General features: G+C 39.3%; 1 protein-coding gene across 1 annotated transcript in view; it reads left to right on the top strand.

Moving 5' to 3' along the window:
* Window positions 1–12,494: 12,494 nt before the first annotated feature.
* Window positions 12,495–20,031, top strand: part of LOC108244323 (phospholipid phosphatase-related protein type 5-like) — a 69,305-nt gene continuing 61,768 nt past the window's right edge. Inside the window, exons 1-2 of the mRNA XM_017430431.3 lie at window positions 12,495–13,104; window positions 18,512–18,622. Of these exons, the coding sequence (XP_017285920.1) occupies window positions 18,512–18,622 (111 nt within the window). The 5' untranslated portion in view covers window positions 12,495–13,104. The remainder of the gene's footprint in view (window positions 13,105–18,511; window positions 18,623–20,031) is intronic.

Raw genomic sequence — 20,031 nt, 5'->3', positions numbered from 1 at the left:
GACTTCAAAGCAGGAGACACACCATAAACACACAGCTTTCCTCAGAAGAAGAAAAGTTACACAAGTCTGCAGACAATAAAACAACATGACTTCCCATCAGGCGACTCAAAGTGATGCTCAACAGAATTACAGTGTAAGTTTTTTTTTTTTTTTTTTATGGCCAACTCAAGCTGTTCATTTATTAATGCATTTACGTGTATGGGCTCAAAGCTTTTACAATTAATTATACTTTACCGAAGTAATAATATGGGTTTTAATGGTCTTTCTCAAGGTCATGTTGGATATTAGCAGGATATTCGTCTTTCATAAGAGTCTCATTGTTGAGTCTATTGGATCAGTTCAGCTAAAAAGAGTCATTGAAATTAGCACTGCATTAAGTAAAGTGCTACTTGTGAAATTCGTTGAACGTTCCTTCAGTAATTCTATATTAATATTTATTTACTTATTTCTGGAAAGGTGTTCAGTGAAAATATGAAATCAAACATAAAGGACAGTTGTCCTGAACCGTGTCAAATGGAGACGTTTGAAGGCGTTCAGTCCAGTAGTTTTCCAGATATATTGCAAGAAATTCTGAAATGTGGGTCCACGCTCAGTGTAAACAAAGCACTCAGCTGAATCTGCAGAAAACCTCGGATCACATGACTGACCTACGTTTGGCTAGCTGTAAACAAATATAATTTACAGTCACTTCAGGTCTTTGCATAGGTAAACAAACATCCAGTAGCTTGCATCCTGTCACAAATTTTGCAAACAGTTTTTTTTTATTATTATTTAAGGACACATTAGCCATCAATATGAGGAAAATCGTATTCAGATTTCTTTATTTAGTAATTTTTAATAAATTTTTTGTCTGGTCTTCATGACAGTGTCATGCTAATGTAAGCCTGAGGTTGCAGGTTAGAGTCCAGGTTGTATCAAGAAGGACATCCGGTGTAAAACAATTGCCAAATCCTTCGCGTGAGTTCGCTCGATGTGGTGACTCCTGCAGAAGTGAGCAGCCAAAAAAAAAAAAAAAAAAAAAATCAATAACAACTTCATGACTTTCCAAAGAGTAGCTTTAAATGCGTTTGAAATGATGATATTTCAATCATCCAAAAGTGATTTGCCAAGTTTATTGTTACGGTAAATCAGTTCGTGACAGAAAGAATTTAACAAACATTTAAAAAAAAAAGCTTTTAGAATTTACTATGCATGAAACATTCAAACACATTACTAAAACAATGAAACTTGCATGCCAAAGTTTTAAACAAAGATCTTGTGCGACCTTTCAGTCGTTAAAGTATGTGTTGGGGATGAATCTTGGCTACCACCACCCAAAGGTTTAGCTCAATATCTGTAAATTTGATTGAGTTATAAACATTTTTGTGTTTTCTAAGCTAAGGGCAGCCATCTTCAATTAGACTGACTCCAACAGTTGTATCTGTACATCCCGTGATCACTTTCTGAGTTTCATTAAAATCCGTAAACTTGTTCATGATATGTTTTGCTAAGAAAGGCGGTTTTATGATTGCCTGCTTTACTTGATGGCAGGCGATAATTTGAACAATGAGACAAAAAAAGGAAAACTATACAAAAAACATTTTAGTTGACAGGTTTTTGAACTGTAGTGGGTTTTTACTTTAAGTTGTGCTCTGTTCTCCTCAAAGTTTTTCCAGCTATAAACATCATCTTCACCATTATTATCCACATTGTACAGAGTTGCACCCATTCCTCTGTAGCCTTTTGAGTCATTTACTGTTTATAAGACATGGGAACATTGATAAATGATTGAGAGTTTTGATCTTCATCAGGATACATCTGCTAACAGTCTTTAATGGGGTCGTTGTTGAAGAGTGAGGTTCATTTTAGCCAACCTGTTTCAGCTACAAGAAGTGCCAAAAAGTGTCTTTTAAAAGAAAATACAACTTTATTTGAACTGTTAACATTTTAATTTAAAGAGTCTCTAAAAACATAGAAAAAAAGACGTTTAGTTTAGTTTTTAAAGTAATGTATTCTTTTATTCCTCGTATTAGTGTTGAGTTAAATTTGTTATTCCAGTCTCAATTTCCTATAACCCTCTGCCCTGCCTCCCCAAAAAACAAAAACAAAAAAACTTCAAATCAATTAAAACTAATATTAAATGTCAGCCAGGGTTGTAGTAAAAGTACAGGATCGTTTAATCTGATTAGTGTTGACATTTTAAATATATTATTTTAACTTTATTTGGGCCATTTTTGCTGACTTTACCCTTTGTGTACAAAAATATAAGATGTGATGTCAACTATTGTGTTAATGGTATGCTTTTAAAGTGCTAAATTCTTTTCAGGTTTTAGATTCAGCAGCCTTTTTTTATTTAAAAATGAAGAAGGTTATTGAGCAAACTTTTAAATTGGTTTTCATAGCAGTGTTTTGACTTGCTGTCTTGTGCATTCTGTCTGTTTTGACGTTGCTCATCTGCAACTCATTATATCCTCCCAACAGCTATCAGCTCCAACTTGAGGTCACACTTTTATACAGTAAGGGCTCCTTCTATTTAATATTTTAATGTCTGAATAAAACCACACCATAAAACAATAAAGCCACTGCCAAGGACTGTGAAGTAAAACTGCACCTCGAGTACATTTTAGATGTACCAAAGTTCAACACTTTCTTTAAAACTCAACATAAGTCAACCATGACTTCTTATAAAACATTTTTTGAAACTATACACATATTTTTACATATATTACATGAACCTTTTTAATCTTTCTCCTGTCCTTACCTGCTTGTAGAAAACAGTGTTGTAACCACCCAGTTACAGTCAGCTTATCTGGTTGCCTTTCAGTGAAAACATGAATATTTGACATGTCAGTGGGACACATGGATAAGGTCACAAGAGGTGTTTTTCAGGCATTTTCTTCACTTTCATTGTGGGAAATTAATTCAACCTTTGTTTTAAATTAGCTACAAGTTCCAAAGTTTTCTGTGCAATCTTTAAGTAAGGAGGTGTGCCACGTTCAAACACATTTTTAAAGTTTTAATAGAGCCAATTCATTGTTAAACCTCTTCTTTCAGCTGCTCTCATTAGGAGTCTCAGATCATCTGCCTCCATCTCACCGTATCCCAGCATCCTCCTCTGTCACACCAACCCTATTCTCTTTTATTACATCTACAAACCTCCTCTGTGGTCTTCCTCTTTTCCTCCTCGTTGGCAGCTCCATATTCAATGTCAGTTATCAAATTTATTTCTGCAGCACATTGACCAAAGTGCTTTGCAGTTGAGTCAAACAAAATGTTGAAATACATCAGTGAAAAGCAACATAAAAGCACAAATAAAATACAGAGACAACATGAAAACATCGGCTCTGTTTGGGTCTCATACTCTGTTCAAGTCAAAAGCCAAAGAAAAAAGATCAGTCTTAAGCAAAGATTTAAAAGACTCAGTGGTCTGTGAATACAGATGTGAACTTTCCACACATTTGGGAGCAGTCACTGCAAAAGTCTGATCACCTTTATGTTTTCTTTTGGATCTTGGAACATCTAAGAGAAACTGGCTGGTTTCATATTGGTTTGTCCAATATGAACCCTCTTCTGCACATGTCCAAACCATCTCAGTCTTGCCTCTCTAACTTTGTCTCTAAACTGCTCAACCTGAGCTGTCCCTCTGATATACTCATTTCTAATCCTGTCTATTTTGGTCACTCCCAGTGAAAATCTGAACATCTTCATCTCTGCCACCTCCAGCTCCTCTGCCTGTTTACTTTTTGTTGTTGTTGTTTTTGTTGCCAAACATTACGGCACTACGCTCACTACCATCTTGTAAAACTTCCCTCTCACTCTTGCATACCCAGTCACTAATCACCACTGACACTCCGTTCACTCCATCCTGCTTGCAACCCCCACCCTTTGCTTTGGCTGATTGACCCCAGGTTCTTAAACTCATCCACCTTCAGTAGCTCACTTCCTTGCAGCTGCATCGTTATGCCTGTCTCCCTCTTATTCACTTACATGAATTCTGTTTTGCTTCTACTGACTTTCATTTCTTTTCTCTCTACAGCATACCTCCACCTCTCCAGATTCTCTTCCACCTCCTCCCCTTCTCACTACACGTTGAAGGTTATCTACAAACATCATAGTCCTTGGGGACTTCTCTCTGACCTCATCTGTCAACCTGTCCTTCATCCATGCAAACAAGAGGAGACTCAGACCTGATCTTTGAGGTAATCACACCCTCCATTTTGAATCTGTTATTATTTGTTACCTTATGTCAGAATATGCTTATAATGCCCTTTGAATGTCAACTATAAGAGAGTCTTCTCATGTTCAGGAGTGATAAGAAGGACTGTCCAAAGCTTTTAAATTCTCAGCTAAATAAATCTAGGCCAAGTTATTTTTAAGAATCTTTCATTACAGCTTACTCATATTTCATTTATATTACACTATATTTCAGCCTCTTTTCCCCACTATTAATGGCTGTTGTACTTTGGTCAAATGTAGGGTGTGAACCCCTTGCGTACCAGTGAAACAAGTTCTTTAGACATGCTCATTTTAGCCACATAAATTGCAGTTTAGCTGACCTGTGCTGTATCTTCTTTATAATCCCATTTTTCTGAAAATCTGATTAATTTTTTATGTCTGAGAGTCCCCAGTTTGGCAATTTGAAGCAAAAAAATTGTCCTTGGCTGTGATCCACAGTGATAGTATCTGAAATGAGCACATCCTCAGACGCAGCCTACTTCTGATTCCCCAAGACATGAGAGAGACATTACATGAGGAAGACAGTGGGAGCACACAGGCACTAATATCAGAGTTATCCTAGCTAAATGAAAGTAGTCCCTGTGTTTTGTGTTTGTGTGGTGTTTACAGAGGGAGGTGTGTGGTAGTATAGCAACCTTTTCCCTTACAATACACTGCACATGGGCTTTAGTTCCTGTGTATTCATCCATACAAGTACCAGCACCTTTGAAAAAACACTTCTCTTTGTTTGCATGGATGTGCATGTGTGGCGTCGTGCTTAAAGACTACAGCTTGCGTCTCTGTGTTTGTGTGAATACGTGTGTTTGCACATGAATACATTACACAAAGGAAGAGGAAATGGGATCAGTGGTTTTGACTGGGAGGTATGCTGAGTTAAATGTGGCATACTATTAAGAGACAATGTTGTCTCAGACAGGAATCAAAGGTCTTTCAACATGGTACGATGGCTGAAAATGGTATCTAAGGAAGAAAAAGCCTCAGGCATGTATTAATGAGCTGAAGTACTGCATGTCTAATTAGCTGGATGCTAGTGTGGAAAACTGTGGTTTAGGTTAGGTCACACAAACGGTTGCTTAAAGCTGTTGGTGTAACTTTTACACACCCAGCTGACATGGAGCTACTGCTCACCTGAGGCCTGCACTACAAAGCAGGATTAGTTTCTTAAGGTAGTATCTCACTGGATTTTGACTAGTTGGTGACTCAGAATTGTGAGAAAATGATACTAAGAGACCAGCAAGCCCTGCAGACGTGTTTTGCTTGGCCAGTTTAAAAAAAAAACGCAACCAATTTTGCCGTGCACAGCTTGCAAAAGTGTATTCTAGTCCATGCACATTATTCTGTTGCCCACCTCCACCCACATCATACCTACCTTGGCCTGGTTTGTACCCACCTTGACAGCTGCCGCCACGTATTTAATTTATTCTAATGGAATAAACTTTTAAAATGATGATAGGCAGACAGATCAGCTTCTCGAAAATGATTATTTATCGCTGGAGTACTATTTAGACCTGAACATGTTTTCTGTCAGAGGAGAGTTTTTCTGTTAGTGTCAAAATACAGCTATAACATTCTTGAGTTGTTGGCTTCAACAAATTTCACATGCTTTCAAAACAAGTTTGAGATGTCCATGTTGGCTCTGTGACAATTTGAAGAGAAGAATTGTCACACAAATGTTTCAAACATATTCAAAATTGTCAATTATAAGTGTCAGGATTGTGTGCTTCTGTGACTCACGCAAGTGAATTGAGAAGCTCCACGGATGTTTTGAGACATTTTGGAGTTGAGATCAGTTGAGATGGTTCAGACATCTGATTAGATTGCCTCCTGCCCACATCCTTGCTAAAGATGATCCAGAACTTACTGGAAGGATTGCATATTCTCTCTGGCCTGGGAACACACTGGGATCCTCCTGGAAGAGCTGGAGAATGTAGCTGAGGAGAGGAATGTTTTGGTTTCCTTCCTGAAGCTATTATCTCCGTAATCCAACCATGGATATGCTAAAGCCAGTGAATAGATGGATAAATTTGGTTCACTTCTTACCTGGGTTTTTGGCAGATGATGCTGAAAATCAAAGCTGCTCCAAAGTTAATTAGGTTTCCAGAGTAGAGATTAAGAAACGTAAAGCATCAGCCCTTAACAACTCAGTACACTTAGAAACTCATTTAAAAAAGACAAAGAGAAGAGTCACCTCTGTTGTGCTCCAAGTTACACCATTACAATTAACATTTGCTGAGAATCGTTTTTATTAGAGGTACCTCAGCAAAACTAATATTAGCTAAAAGAGCAACCGATTACTCTAAAGTTTGTTCCTGCCAACTTTCTTTCATTATACTTGTACTGTGAAAGATTTCCTCTTTGTTTTTTCAATACAATTTAAAACATATGAGTGTGGAGTGCATCATACTGGCCCAAATACCTCACATTGTGTCTCTGCATGTGTATTTATTTCTACAATGATCCTTTGCAGTATTTTATTAACAGACCACAATCAAAGCCCATCTGCAACACAAGTGTCCCTTTCCAAGGCCCTAAACATCTATCCGAGGCTCTGGAACGCTCTTCCTTTAGCATCACACTGCTCCGAATTTACTGATTCTTTCAAAAAAAGTCTCAAGACATGTCTCTTTAGTCTGGCTTTTTGTTAATTTTGTTCACTGATTTTTATATTGTTGTCTCCATTTCTGTTAAGCACTTTGTGATTTTATGTCTGTGAAAGGTGCTATATAAATAAAGTTTACTTACTTACTTACTTAAACATCTCCAGGAGTTCTGTTAAATCCATCATCAGGACATGGAAGGATTATGGGAGATGTGTAAATCTACCAAGAGCAGGATGTCCTCACAGAGTGACTGTGAAGGAGGAAAACACTGAGAGAGACCACCATGACCCCTGTGAGCTCTCTGAAGGAGGTCCAAGCTTCAGCAGGTCAGATGATAGAGACTGAGCTCCAACAGCTGCTGATCAGGTTCTTCACCAGACTGAGCTTCATGGGAGAGAGGCAAAGAGAAAGACTCTGTTGAAGAAAACGCAAATGAAATGTCAACTAGAGTTTGCCAAACAACATATGGAAGACTTTATGGTCAAGTGCTTCTCGGCAGCCGGTCCTAGTTGAGCTTTAATATAAGTTTTCTTCTTGGGTCACATGATTGACCAACATTCTTCCTCTCTAATACTGTCAGATGTTGTTCTTGTATATTTAAGGTGCATCTCTGTGGTTCATCTGTTCAGAGATGGAGGCTCATTGTGTGAAAACGTTGTTTTCTGTCTCTCTGTCAGTTTGGTGCCTGCTGTGTTTATAGCTAAAAGGGGAAGAAAACTTTGATGGGTGTCTTGCTCCAGCGTAACATTAATAGTATCTACTTCGTTAATATTATGTCAAGACAGAGCAGATACTAGATGTAAATGGTGCACAAAGGTTGAAGATTAAACCAGCTCCTTCACATTTCTAGTGAATCAAGCCGTCAGTATTACATTTTTAGAAAGAAGTTTGAAAGTCTCATTCCTACAGACAATTACAGGTGACACACTTTGATTTAGTAACCTACACACTGAGAAATGTCAGATGTACTCGAGCTTTTATGATGTGGCAGTATTATTGATAAGCCTAAGTCGTTTCTCATAAACATACATAGAGGGTCAGAAAACCTAGGTTGACTTACTGACTCAGTAACCACCTTTATGGTTCCACTAAACACGTCCTTCACTGTTGAACCTGCATCATCCTACAACTGATTGCTGTAACTGTAAACTGTTGTATGTGATTAAGAAAGGTGAGTTTAAGTTAAAAATTGTGAGCCTAATGAAAAGCCTTTGTCAGAGTTGGAGGGTTGTATCAGTAGAGAGGGCAGTTTGACCCAGCAACAAAATGTGCTCCGTGACAATTCTGCAGCACACAGTGAAAACACGTCACAGAATCTTATTTTTCCTCAACACAAAACTAACAGTTGAAAGGCACTAAAACACACAGATTTTTTTTTCCAGTTTTGCCACGACAAATAGTCCTGTGATGGTCAGAGAGGGTGAGTGTTGAGAATTTATCAAAATGCAAGTGCCACTTTTTGACGTGAGACACGATAAAATCTGGTCTCCTGCGTTAATGCTCATCTGTAACCTAAACCCCTAAAACCTCAGGTCCCGTCCTGCTACATTCAGCATTTAACCCTTTTTTTACTGCACTGGATCTTGACATTCAGATTTGTCCAATAAAAAAAAGAGTTCTAAAGATATGAATGTGTGTTTTATGTTTGCAGGTTGGACATGAGTCCTAAAGTGTCTTAGCTGTGATGTTCTGTTTTCGATTAGGACATATTTTCTCACTTTTTTATCACCTGTCGCCATAAAAGGCTAGGGATTATGTAATTGTCCGTGTGCCTGTGCTCATGTGTCTGTCTTTTAGCAAAATATCTCATGACCCCTGGATGGATTTTAGTGAAACCCTCGAAAAGTAATCATTTAATGTACTTTTACAGCTGTATATCTGTATATATGGCAGTGAACCCCATTCAAGATGGCTGTCCCAGCTGCTCAACCACTGTCATCACCAAAAGGACCAAAGCTCAGTCAATTCTACAGCTGTAGAACTAAAATTTGTTGTGGTTGCAGCTGAATGTCATCCACAACACATACCTTAAGCACTTACAGATTGTTTGAGATTGTTGTTAAAAACTTTGACATTAACTTGTTGAGTCAACCCCTTTTTGTCTCTTGGTAAAATATCTCATGAACCACTGGAGAGAATTTGATGAAACTCTCAAAATGGAATCATTGAATGGAGTTAATCCGATTCAAGATAGCCACCATAACTGATCGGCCTTAGCAAACACAAAAATGGCTATAAATCAGTCAGTTTTACAGATTTTGTGCTGAAATTTAGTTGTGGAAGTAACTAAGGCTCATCCCCAACATATATTTTGAGCTATAACAGATTGTGGAAGATTTTCTTTAACAAAACTCTGACATTCAAGGACAAAATGCGTTGCTTCAAGGAATACTAGTTTTCAATAAGTGTTTGTTTTTATTTAATCATAAATAAAAAAAAATATCCATGACACCATAAAATTGAAGTTATCAACTACTATGGAAGAGGTGCTGTATGAAAAAAAAGAAGATTGCACACCTAGAGAGTGTGAGGTAAAGCGATGGGGCAGAGAAGGTAAATGTCCTTTGGAAGGCCGTGAAAGACAAATATTAATGTAGCTACAGGCTGCAGTTGTCACTATGTCCTTGCAGGAACTGTAGCTGCTGTTGCATGAAAAGGTTGTCTCTCAGTGATATTAGACGTTTTATTTTTTCTAGAGAGTGATTTACAATTAATGTAGTTTTTGTAGGGCTTAGAAATTATTATTTTTTGAACAGATTCTCAGTTATTTCTTCATTGTGACTAACTTCAGCACACATTTTGGTCTGCAGACAGCTGTGAATCATTTGTATCAGGTTTGTTTTGACAGAATATTTTTTCCGTGTTTTGTGTGGTTCACATTTTGGCGTGTGAATTCAACCATTTGTGAGCAAGGCCACGTTTCAGTGCCACTCGTCTCATCTACATTGTCCGTGTGCTTTTAAACGCGTAACTGTGTGGGCATTTCTGCATATGTGTGTTTCCTCGTTTCACATTGCACTCTGTGAATGCAGCAAGTTACCATGGGAACTATGACATCTGTGACACCACGTGATTTTATCCATCATACTCTGAGAAGAGGGGAAAAAAAAGCCACTTTGCCATGAGTGGTCTGTGGTCCCTCTCCAGCTGTGAGTGATTTGTTTGAGTGCAGAAGGAGGGTGGGCGGCTTTCATAATGTTGCTTCCTTACACGTTTGGCCTCTGTTAGCGGCAGTGATGTGTTTTGAAATTTGTCATCGCAACAGCAAAGCCGTATATGTTTCCATATCTAAGCTGTCTCTTTGGGATTCATTTCTCCTGAAGGCACTGTCTGTTAAATTGCCATATATTTTCAAAAAGATGGGACTGCCATGACAGAGGTTTTTCTGATTTGTAATTTCCCAAGAATGTCAATGAAAAAGTTTAACATTTTTTTGGGGAAAAAAGCTCATTATCTTGGAGAGTTAGATCAAAAGCTTGATTCTACTTTTGCGTCTCTTCCTTAAAGTTTAATGAGGCTAGAAAAATAATGGGAAAAACCAGCCTGAGTTTGATCACTTCTGTCAGAAAACATTGAAACAAACCTTTTATATGTTCCAATGTGTCCTGATAAGTTTGGAGAATCAGAAGTTTCCACAGACTAGTCTGATTTGGGTCACATCCATAGTGGATTTCTATTGTTTTGTACAACTCCAATATTAAAAATGTCAAAGCAGCTTATGCTAACCCTGTTTTTAAAAAGTTAAAGTGTTGTCACTTTATCATTAGATGGTTATGTATGGAAATAAATTTATGATTTTTTCATTGAAGACTATGAAGGGTACGATAAAGTCTGCATTTTGCCTTTTACCTTTTAGCCCCAACCCTATGTTTTGTAGTTTCATGCCAGAGATAAAGTTGTGGTGTAGGGGAAGGATGAAGGGGTAGGGGTAGGGTCTGGCCCTTTAAATGGAGATTTTTCAGGGGCACACTTTCAAGGTGAAAATAAATAAAATATAAAAATAATGAGTTTTCATGTTTTTCTTTTAGTTAAACACTATCATAAAACACCCCAGTGGTCCATTTCTCTGATTTAAAACATTAATGACTTGTTTTTAGAGTTTTCGAGTCAAAATCCCAAAGTGGAGCAGTTGTGTGGCCGGAGTTACCTCCTTGGTTGGTGATGTAGAAGGAGGCGGAGCCAACTGACCGCTGTAGGACAATGAGGAGGTTACTGTCAGTGTTTATCAGGGAAAATGGAAGCGGGAGAAAAAGCTAGTTCTGTTAACAAAAGTACAGGTTTGAAAACAGCCCCACATTTATCAAGGGGAACCCCCAAGTTTTACAGTGATGTCACACAGTCTGCAACGGGTTTTGGTGCTGGTCCGACAGCAAGAGGTGGTGGTTCTTCTATTGAAGGTTTGAATTTCAGGTGGTCATCTTCTAAACGTTAACTTCACAGTCAGTCACCAGACTTTGGGTTGTAATTTTCACCAGGAGCTAAACTAAGCACATCCATCAAACTTTCTTGTCCTTTGGGAAGCTGAAGAATGACACAGCTGTTGTATTTTTGGGTCGGTTTACTCAATTAACTGCGACACACTGAACCATTTCACCAACACACTGTCTGTATTTGATATGTCCACGTTCCTGTGTTTGGCTCTTGATACGTCACATTTCAGAGGGATCACGGAAAAGAGACCCCAGTAATTTAACTGACATGTTAGGTAATGTGAAAAGAATTGGCTTGACATGCTACAATCTTGAAGTGGGTGTGCCCCATTTTCCTTTTTAATTTATTTCCTACTCTTTGTGACTTCTAATTAAAGACAAAGATGTAGAGGTAACCTTAAGAAACTGGCTGATAGTAAAGAAAGGAGGTGTCAATTAAAAAAGCATTTTTCTAAACTGCTGTGAAGTTTTTTTTTTTTTTTCATTATACTTTTGTATCCCATAGTTATTCCTTTAAGAAACTTTCCAGTAAAGTTGTACACAGTATTCTTAAGAAAAGGTAGGTTTCATCCTTGTAAGACATTAATACGTGAAAGTGAGCCTCTCATTCCTCTGCAGTGCTGTTCTAACCAGGGTTAAAGTCCTCAGCGAGTACAGACCTGTGCCCGGGTGCCTTCAGTAGATTCTCCTGTGCGTTCAGTGCATTGGTCAAACAAGTTTAAACATTTACCAAAAAGACACCGGCACTTTTTGCCCTGAAACACACAGGGCTTTTGCCTCATCCCTGATTTTGGCTCAATTTGTTCAGTGCAATCCTTGTGCAATTAAGTAATGCACACAAATGTACTCCTCCGAACCTTTAAATCCTGCTGGTGAGCTTGTACCAGAAGGCCTGTGACCTACATAGGAGACATGTGTGGGATGTATCCCACTTTTCTGCTTGACAATACATCATTAACCCACTTCTGGCTGCTGAGAACTGTGGTCCCAGTTCACCTGAGCTCACTCATGTATGTATGGAGACCAGGTGCTGCACAAACACACAACACTGATCAGAAAATTCAGAACTCATTCTGTCCTGGATTTCCAGTCCACCCATATTCACACACATGCATGCACCCCCCCTCCCCCCACCCAACACACACACACAAAGCCTTAAACTCACTCTGATAGAGCACGATATCTCCATGTATTAGTGGTTTCCAGGGGTACTGAAGTGCACAGTGCCTACCATTTTAGCTACAGTGTTGCTTCAGCCTCTGACACACACACACACTCCTCCTCTAACCCTTCACACACACTCTGACTCTTTTCTGCTCTCGGTCTCTACTCACTCACTCTCTCTAATATTCCCTCTGTTTTTTCTCTCTTCTCTTTGCCTCTCCTCTTCTCCACATACACATAGATGCACACACACACACCTTCTCCTCCTCCTCCTCTCCTCATATCCACCGGCAACTGCGCTGAGCAGCCTGCTTCGCCAAGCCCGTGGATCCCGTCACCTGACTAATTAGCCTTGAAGTGCTGCTGAAGATCATCATATTTAGCTTAGCGACTTGTAGCAGCAGAGCGCAGACAGATATAGACCCGTCTGGCTGGAGGCTGGCTGCCTGGCAGTGGGCAAGCTCTTCCTCTATCTCTCTTTCTCTATTCACACTCAGTACTGAAGGCTTTATGAGTGGCGGAGCAGCGGAAGTGAGGGGCGGCTATGCTTTGAAAGAGACAAGAAGGGGGTAAAGTGGAAGAAACGGGAGACCACGACCAGACTGCAGGATGTGACTGGGCTGCAGGAGCAAACCCTCCAAGACTTCCCCGAGCAGCGGGCATCGTTCAGCAGCAGCAACACACAGGAACTGAAGGTGAGACTTTGTTTCTACCCTTGCTTCTTTTTTGGAAACTGTGTCTTAATGTGTGTGTGTGAGAGAAAGAGAAAGAGAGAGAGAAAAAAAAGGCAGATGAAAAAAGTAAGGAGAAGAGGAGGAGGTAAAAAGACCTTTTGCTACAGTCAGGGATTCCTGCTGCGCTGCTCCTCAGGTTCAACAATGTGGGTCACACACACACACACACACACACACACACACACACACACACACACACACTCACACACTTCTACAAGTATCAACTGTGTGGCACCAGCCCTGATTCCGCTGGAATACAGAAATCACGGTCATTTGTAAAGTCTCCGTGTCTGAGCGGACATTTGTGCGAATGTGGACAAAATGTGTGCACGTTTGCGTACCAGTGAGAGTCTCATGTTGCCGTGGTGCCAGCGCCAGGCTTGAGGATGCTCCTCATATTGAACAACAGATACAGCACAACTGTCACGGCAGGCTTTTTGTCTGATTGCTTCTCATCGCCTTAAAAAATATACGTAGATTAAAAAAAAATGCAGTATTTACAGCAAGGAGTGTGTGTACATGTATAGTTGCGATCCTCTCTAAAATATTCTTGTCATATTTGGGTTTCAGTGAGGTCTGTTTCACTTCCTAACACCGTATGCTGTAAGCCTTAACTGAAATCCTGCAGTGATAGTAGGATAATGTTTAATGGTGTGAATATATAACACACTTTATTTGGGTGCACGTTGCTAAAAACACCACATAAGTGTGAGAAAGTTTTTTTTTTTCAAATCTTTTTTCATTAATCGACCATTTGAATTTATTATCTTTTCATTTGGTTAAAATATGTGACCACTGTGACATTACGAGGGATTTCCTTTTCATTTTTTAAATGAGAATATCTAAATCCATATAATTAAAAATGAAAGGATTTTTAGGCAGAAATATCAACTTGAATCTAATTTTCATCCTGCAAGCTTTGATAATGAAATGATCAAATTTTCTGTTAGATTAAGCTGTTCCAGTGAAGTGTTTTTTTTTTCGTTCTCCAAGAGTTGCATTTTTAAACCTTTCTTTTAATAATACATGTACTGTATTGTTCTACCAACCATGTTCCTGCAGTGATGAATATTTGTACGCTTCTACACTTCATTATCATAAATGTATTCTTTGTGTAATCAGGGATTCCACCCTCAGATCTTCACATCTGATTTTTTATTTTTTTTCAATCTCATCTTTCATTGAACGTTGCTGATTCAGGGCCAAAACGAAGGCATGGACGCAGTCCAACCTTCTCAAAGTGGACCTCGTCCACTTCACCCACAACAGCCATTGATTAGGGGGGAAAGGCTGACGAGGCACGGTCGGCCATAAAGTTGGGGAGATAATTGTTGTTGAGGAGATGAGAGGGGGGGAGAAGAAAAAGGGAGAAAAACCAACCGCTTTCAAAAGGAATAAATTATTGTGAGGATCGCTGAGGGGTTCTGCTTTACGAGCGATTGCATGAGGATGAAGTTCACAGCACCGAACAAATGCTTTAGCTGTTTTAATCAAAGAGGAAACATTTGAGTGCCTGTTGAGGTTTCACCGAACTTAAAAGAGCAGAAGCTGACATTATTTAGCACGAGCCGAACCATTTGCATGTCAGAAAGCCCTGAGTGGCTCATCAGCTAAAGCTAGCCTTTTTACTGTAACTTTCTTCAGCTTTTCATCTTTTTTTTTTAGGTTCTGGGGCTGTTTTTTTCTTCAACTTCTACCTGTTATCTTTCCCATCACAATTATTTCCTATTGCTGAGTCTGCTAGCTTTAGTTATTGTTATTTTTTCCTTTCCCCCCTCCTCAGCCTCCCCACTTCTGAACAGTCTCCAAACGTCTGCATCATGACTTTGTCTCTCTCTCATCTCCGTCTGTCAGGTTTTTGTTTTTGATCATCACTCCTCTGTTTCCACTCTAGTTCTCCTCCTTTCAGCCTCATTTCCCTCTTCACACTTCCATCGCCTCCCACTTCGGTTTCTACACATGTGTGTGTAGTCTAATGTATCTTTGTATTCATCTTTGGATACTCGTGAAGGTTTGTGTGTGGTGTGTGTGTGTGTCTGTGTGTGTGTACAAGTGTAGGCGTTCGTTTGCATATAAATCTCTCTTTTCTTCATACTTTTTGCTGATGATCGACAGTGAAAGGATTTCCTCTTTGAGCTCAGGCAGGATATTGTGCAGAAATATGGAGCACAGAGGCAATCAGCAGGCGTGAAAAGACCCAGTTTTATCGGTAGATGGTTGCAACGTTACCTACATCAGGCTCAAAGGGTCGCTGTGCTGGAAGATCTGGAGTGATGAGACTCATGGTGCTTCTTTTGTTCACTGTGAGGGTTTGGTTCTGTGTAAACGGAGCCACATCTGAAAATCTGTCAGATTCTCCAGCTGATGCAGTGACGATGTATAAAGTCTTGTTTTTGTTTGACAATAGGTTTTTTTAACAGTGTTCATAACTATTAGCAAAAAGGCAAAAGGTGGGCAATCATGATTTTTCCTGTGGCTGTGTCTGTCTGTCTGTCTGTTAGCAAAATATCTGGACAGATTTGAATAAAACTTTCAGGAAGTAATCATTGAACATCCATCTACCACTGATTAAGTTTTGAAGTAAACCCAACTCAAGATGGCCACTACAGCCAACTGAGCTTAGAAACACAAAAATGATTATAACTCAGCCAGTTTTACAGATACTGAGCTAAAATTTGATGTGGTAGTAGCTGAACTTCATTCCCAACACGCATTATGAGTGTGAGTTCTTGCCTCTTGTGTAAGATTGTGCATAATGTTATTTTCAACAAATAAAGCTCAGCTCTTTTTCAACATAAAATGATCTAAGTCTAAATATAAAACTCTGGCATGAAGGCAGTGGGTAATTTGCATTCTTTCAAGCAATGCTAAGCCCTTAATTGGTAAAGGTCTTGTTAAACAATATAAAACAGAAAGAAAGATCAAGTACTGAGCAAGATCCAGTAACTATATGTGTGATCCACCTTACAACAAATTATGTTTCTGTCCTTTAAATGTTTGGGAGACATCAGATATTATTACACATTATAATTTATCTCCTGAGCACATTTAGCACTTTTACTATAGATTATCTGCACCTGCAAAATAGACACAAGATGACAGGAAAAAAAAGCAGCGTAACATAGAGAATCCTCACAAATGGAAAGTACATCGATATAATTATTACTGCTCAGTTTAGTGAATTGTAGATCCTAGATGGGAAGAGAAATTAGGTTTTCCCAGTCAGCTGAATGTAAATTCACTGCTTGATTTTGGTTTTGGCACCACAAAGGATGCAGATGATTAATCCAGGAAGAACTGTTCTGTCCTGCATCACCTGGTGGCCAAAAACAGCATCAGCTCAGTCTCGGAGCCGTCCTCAGATGGTCATTTCAGTAAATGCATTTTTGGCTCTCTGTGTCAAGTTTATATTTCAGACCAAATGTTGCTGTTTATTGCAGAGGTTTAAATGGGATAGTTCATATCTGCTGAAGTGAAGTTCTGTGGGAAGGTTGCCAACATTCAGTGTTGATAATGATAATAATGAGGATCCTTGTATCATGTTTGATGGGGGCGGGATGGACCTAGGATTGCAGGCAAGCAGGTATAATTCAAAATGTTATTAAACATGAAAACCAAACAGGCATGCAGCAACAGTAAATTAAGGATTAAACAGAAACAGAATGCAACAATGAGGATGATGAGAATCTGGCACTGAACCAGGGAAACCCATGCAGGCAGGGTGATTACAAACTGAGTGCAGCTGGGCGACTCCAGACAGACTTATCCGGAAATGGCAGAACAAATGGGACATAAGAAACACCAGATGACTTTTATATGCATTACAGAGCAGTGTGACTTCTGAAGACAGAAACATCTTAACAAGAATAAGAACAGGTCCCACCAGACATTATAAAAGTTACACTTAATAGGTAAACACCCCACAACATTTTATTATTTTAGTATACACGAGTTGATAAAATGCAAACACTGAACTATGTAAGCCTTTGTGAGTTAAAATGAATGTGTCCCCTTTTAAACACCTATTTGCACCTCATCTAATTATTCAGTGAATGTTAAAGTCCTAGAATAAAGGCAACTTTTATGAAGTTCTTATTAAAGGCAAATCTATACTTTTAATTCTCAGTGTTGTCAGAGTAACTTGGCTTATTTTGGCAGAGTGCCTCATTTTAATGACTTAGCTTAACATTAAACATTCAAAACTTTCAGGTTTTTTTTTTCCTTAGGCAACATGCCCCAAATGGATTTCAGAGGAATATTAAGGCTGGAAGTTAGCAAACTGATCAATCTATTTTTCTCTTTGCATTATAAGTACATTTCTGTTCCATAAATTGTATTCACGGGCGGCTCAGTGGTTAGAGCTGTCGCCTCACAGCAAGAAGGTCTCCTCCTGCCTGGGGCCTTTCTGTGTGGAGTCTGCATGTTCTCCCTGTCCATGGTGGGTTTCCTCCTACAGACTAAAAACATGCACGTTAGCTTAATTGATGACTTTAAATTGTCACCAGGTGTGAGTGAGGGCGTGGATGGTTATCTCAGTTGTCTCTATGTGTCCCTGTGATGGACTGGTGACCTGTCCAGGGTGTCCCCCGCCTCTCACACAGTGACAGCTGGAGATAGATGCAACACAACATAGGAATGCGGGTAGAGAGGATGAATATTGTGGAAAATTGCACAGGAGAACTGCTGAAACAAGCCCTTCTTATTGTGATTATAACTTTTCATGTGTATGTTCAAAGCTACAAAGAGCCACTCTAGAGAAACCAAAGAGCTGCATTTGGCCCCAGAGCCACAGATTGCAGAGCTCTGACCTAGAGGACGAGTCTTTAAAACATGTCATTAGTCCTTGTCAAAAATATAACCTCCAAAAAGGTAAATATTACAAAGTTTTGAAGCTTGGTGAGAGTGAAATAAATTTTAAAAAGGTAATTAAGCATTTAAAGAATAAAGATAATATAGTTTGTTTTTTTTCTTGAGGGGATAGATAATTCTGTCTCACACTCTAATGCTGGATGGTGGTAATGCACCATTACATTGATTGCCACCCACCATCAAAGAAGATTACAGATAGACAGCAGGTGTGAGTTGCAGCGCAGCGACAGGGAGACTGAGGAAACTCAGTAGCTGTGAGAAACCATCAAAACGAAAAACACAACGGCAGGAACAAGCAGGTGACAAAACATACTGAAAAATACACTAAAAAGCAAGAAACTAAAGAGTCCAAACACGGGAAAAAAACAAATCTGCCTCCAAAAAATAAAACTACGATCCCTTGTGCTTTAACTCGACACCTTTTGTTTGTCATACAAACACCAGAGATCTGTTCTTTCCATGAAACAAAAGCTTTAAATCGATTTTTTTCCTCCCACAGATGATTGACCGTCAGCACTCGGCGCAGAGGAGGCCGATGAGGAGCCTCCCTGCAGCCAGGAGCCAGCTGAAAACCAGCACCTACATCGTGCCCTGTTTCCTCTTTGTGGAGGTGAGTTTGACCGCTCACACCTTGTTCATTGGAAATCATTTTCAGCACTGTGGTTCCGTTTCTTCTCATAAGACTCAACTCACACCAGAACATCCTGTTAATGCTCAGAAAGAGTTAAAACTGATGTATGCCCGTTTTTTTTTTTTTTCTCCTTCTTGTTCACACGAACTTCCAAGTAGCAGCAATATTCTTCAGGTTTCACCTGATTGTGTTCTTTCTATAAACAGCTGTGTACTTGTTGGAGGGTTTCTTTAAAACCTTTAAGAAGTTTAAGCCTCGATGAAAGAGAACATTTTACATCTTGTGAATGTTCTCTGCCATCTCTCTCACATCTCTTTCCTCCATCCTTTCATGTGTTTCTCATGGCAGATTAATAAAAATCACTGTCAGCTGGAAAATTGCACCAATTGGCTGGCTCCGTTTCCGAATCCCTGACTCCCAAAAGGAGCGATTGATTTGGATAAATTGCCACAAATGGGTAATTACCTTCAGCGAGTGAATCACTTAGCGATAAGATTTTAAAAAGGAGGTTGAAGGGATCCATCACTGAAGTCCTCTTGAGCGACCCTTTTTTGTTCTCGGGCTGCCGCTCGTCTCTCTCTTCCCACGACTCTTCATCAGTGGCTGTAATCCTGAGATGACCTGTTGGGGCCCTCCTGGCCTGAGACGCGTTTCCAAATTAATAGGCCTAATTAGGAACGGAAACCTAATTAACCCGTCCCACTGCTAAAACGCTCCGAGTCCTCTGAGCTGCGGTGGTGCAGTGAGAATCAGATAAGTTAGCTCTTTGTTTTTTTTTGCTGTCGTTGTTGTTTGCACATGAAAATCTCCTTTGCATCTTGCCTGTGAACTGAGTTGATGGCACTTTAAAAGGAAGTGAAAGTTTAAAGTCGATGAAATTGGTGCAGCATAGCGGGTAAAAGCTCAGAAATGTGGATTTTGCAAAAGCCTGGAGGCAAACATGAGAGCTGAATAAAGATATGGAAATTTTTCTGATAATAGGACAAACTTGGATAAACACTGATCTTGTGAAAATCTGGTCTCATTTTGCTTCTTCTTCGGTGCAGCTGCAGCAGAAACCTCTTCAAGTGAACCTTGCTGTTCGGTCTGTTTGTGTTTGTTCGTCAACGCCAACTCAAGATCGTACTTTAATCTTTCAGCCAGCATACAAATCTTTCTAGATGACATGAAGCTGGTATTCCTGAAAAAACGCATATTGCACATCGGGTTGCAACAAAGATCTCTGCGATCTGTCCATCTACAGGTGCTGGTCATAAAATTAGAATATCATGAAAAAGTAGATTGATTTCAGTAATTCCATTTAAAAAGTGAAACTTGTATATTATATTCATACATTACATACAAACTCATATATTTCAAATGTTTATTTCGTTTAATTTTGATGATTA

The sequence above is a fragment of the Kryptolebias marmoratus genome, linkage group LG3 (assembly GCF_001649575.2).
Source record: "Kryptolebias marmoratus isolate JLee-2015 linkage group LG3, ASM164957v2, whole genome shotgun sequence".
Taxonomy (NCBI): Eukaryota; Metazoa; Chordata; class Actinopteri; order Cyprinodontiformes; family Rivulidae; genus Kryptolebias; species Kryptolebias marmoratus.
This window is presented reverse-complemented; position numbering and strand designations above follow the sequence as displayed.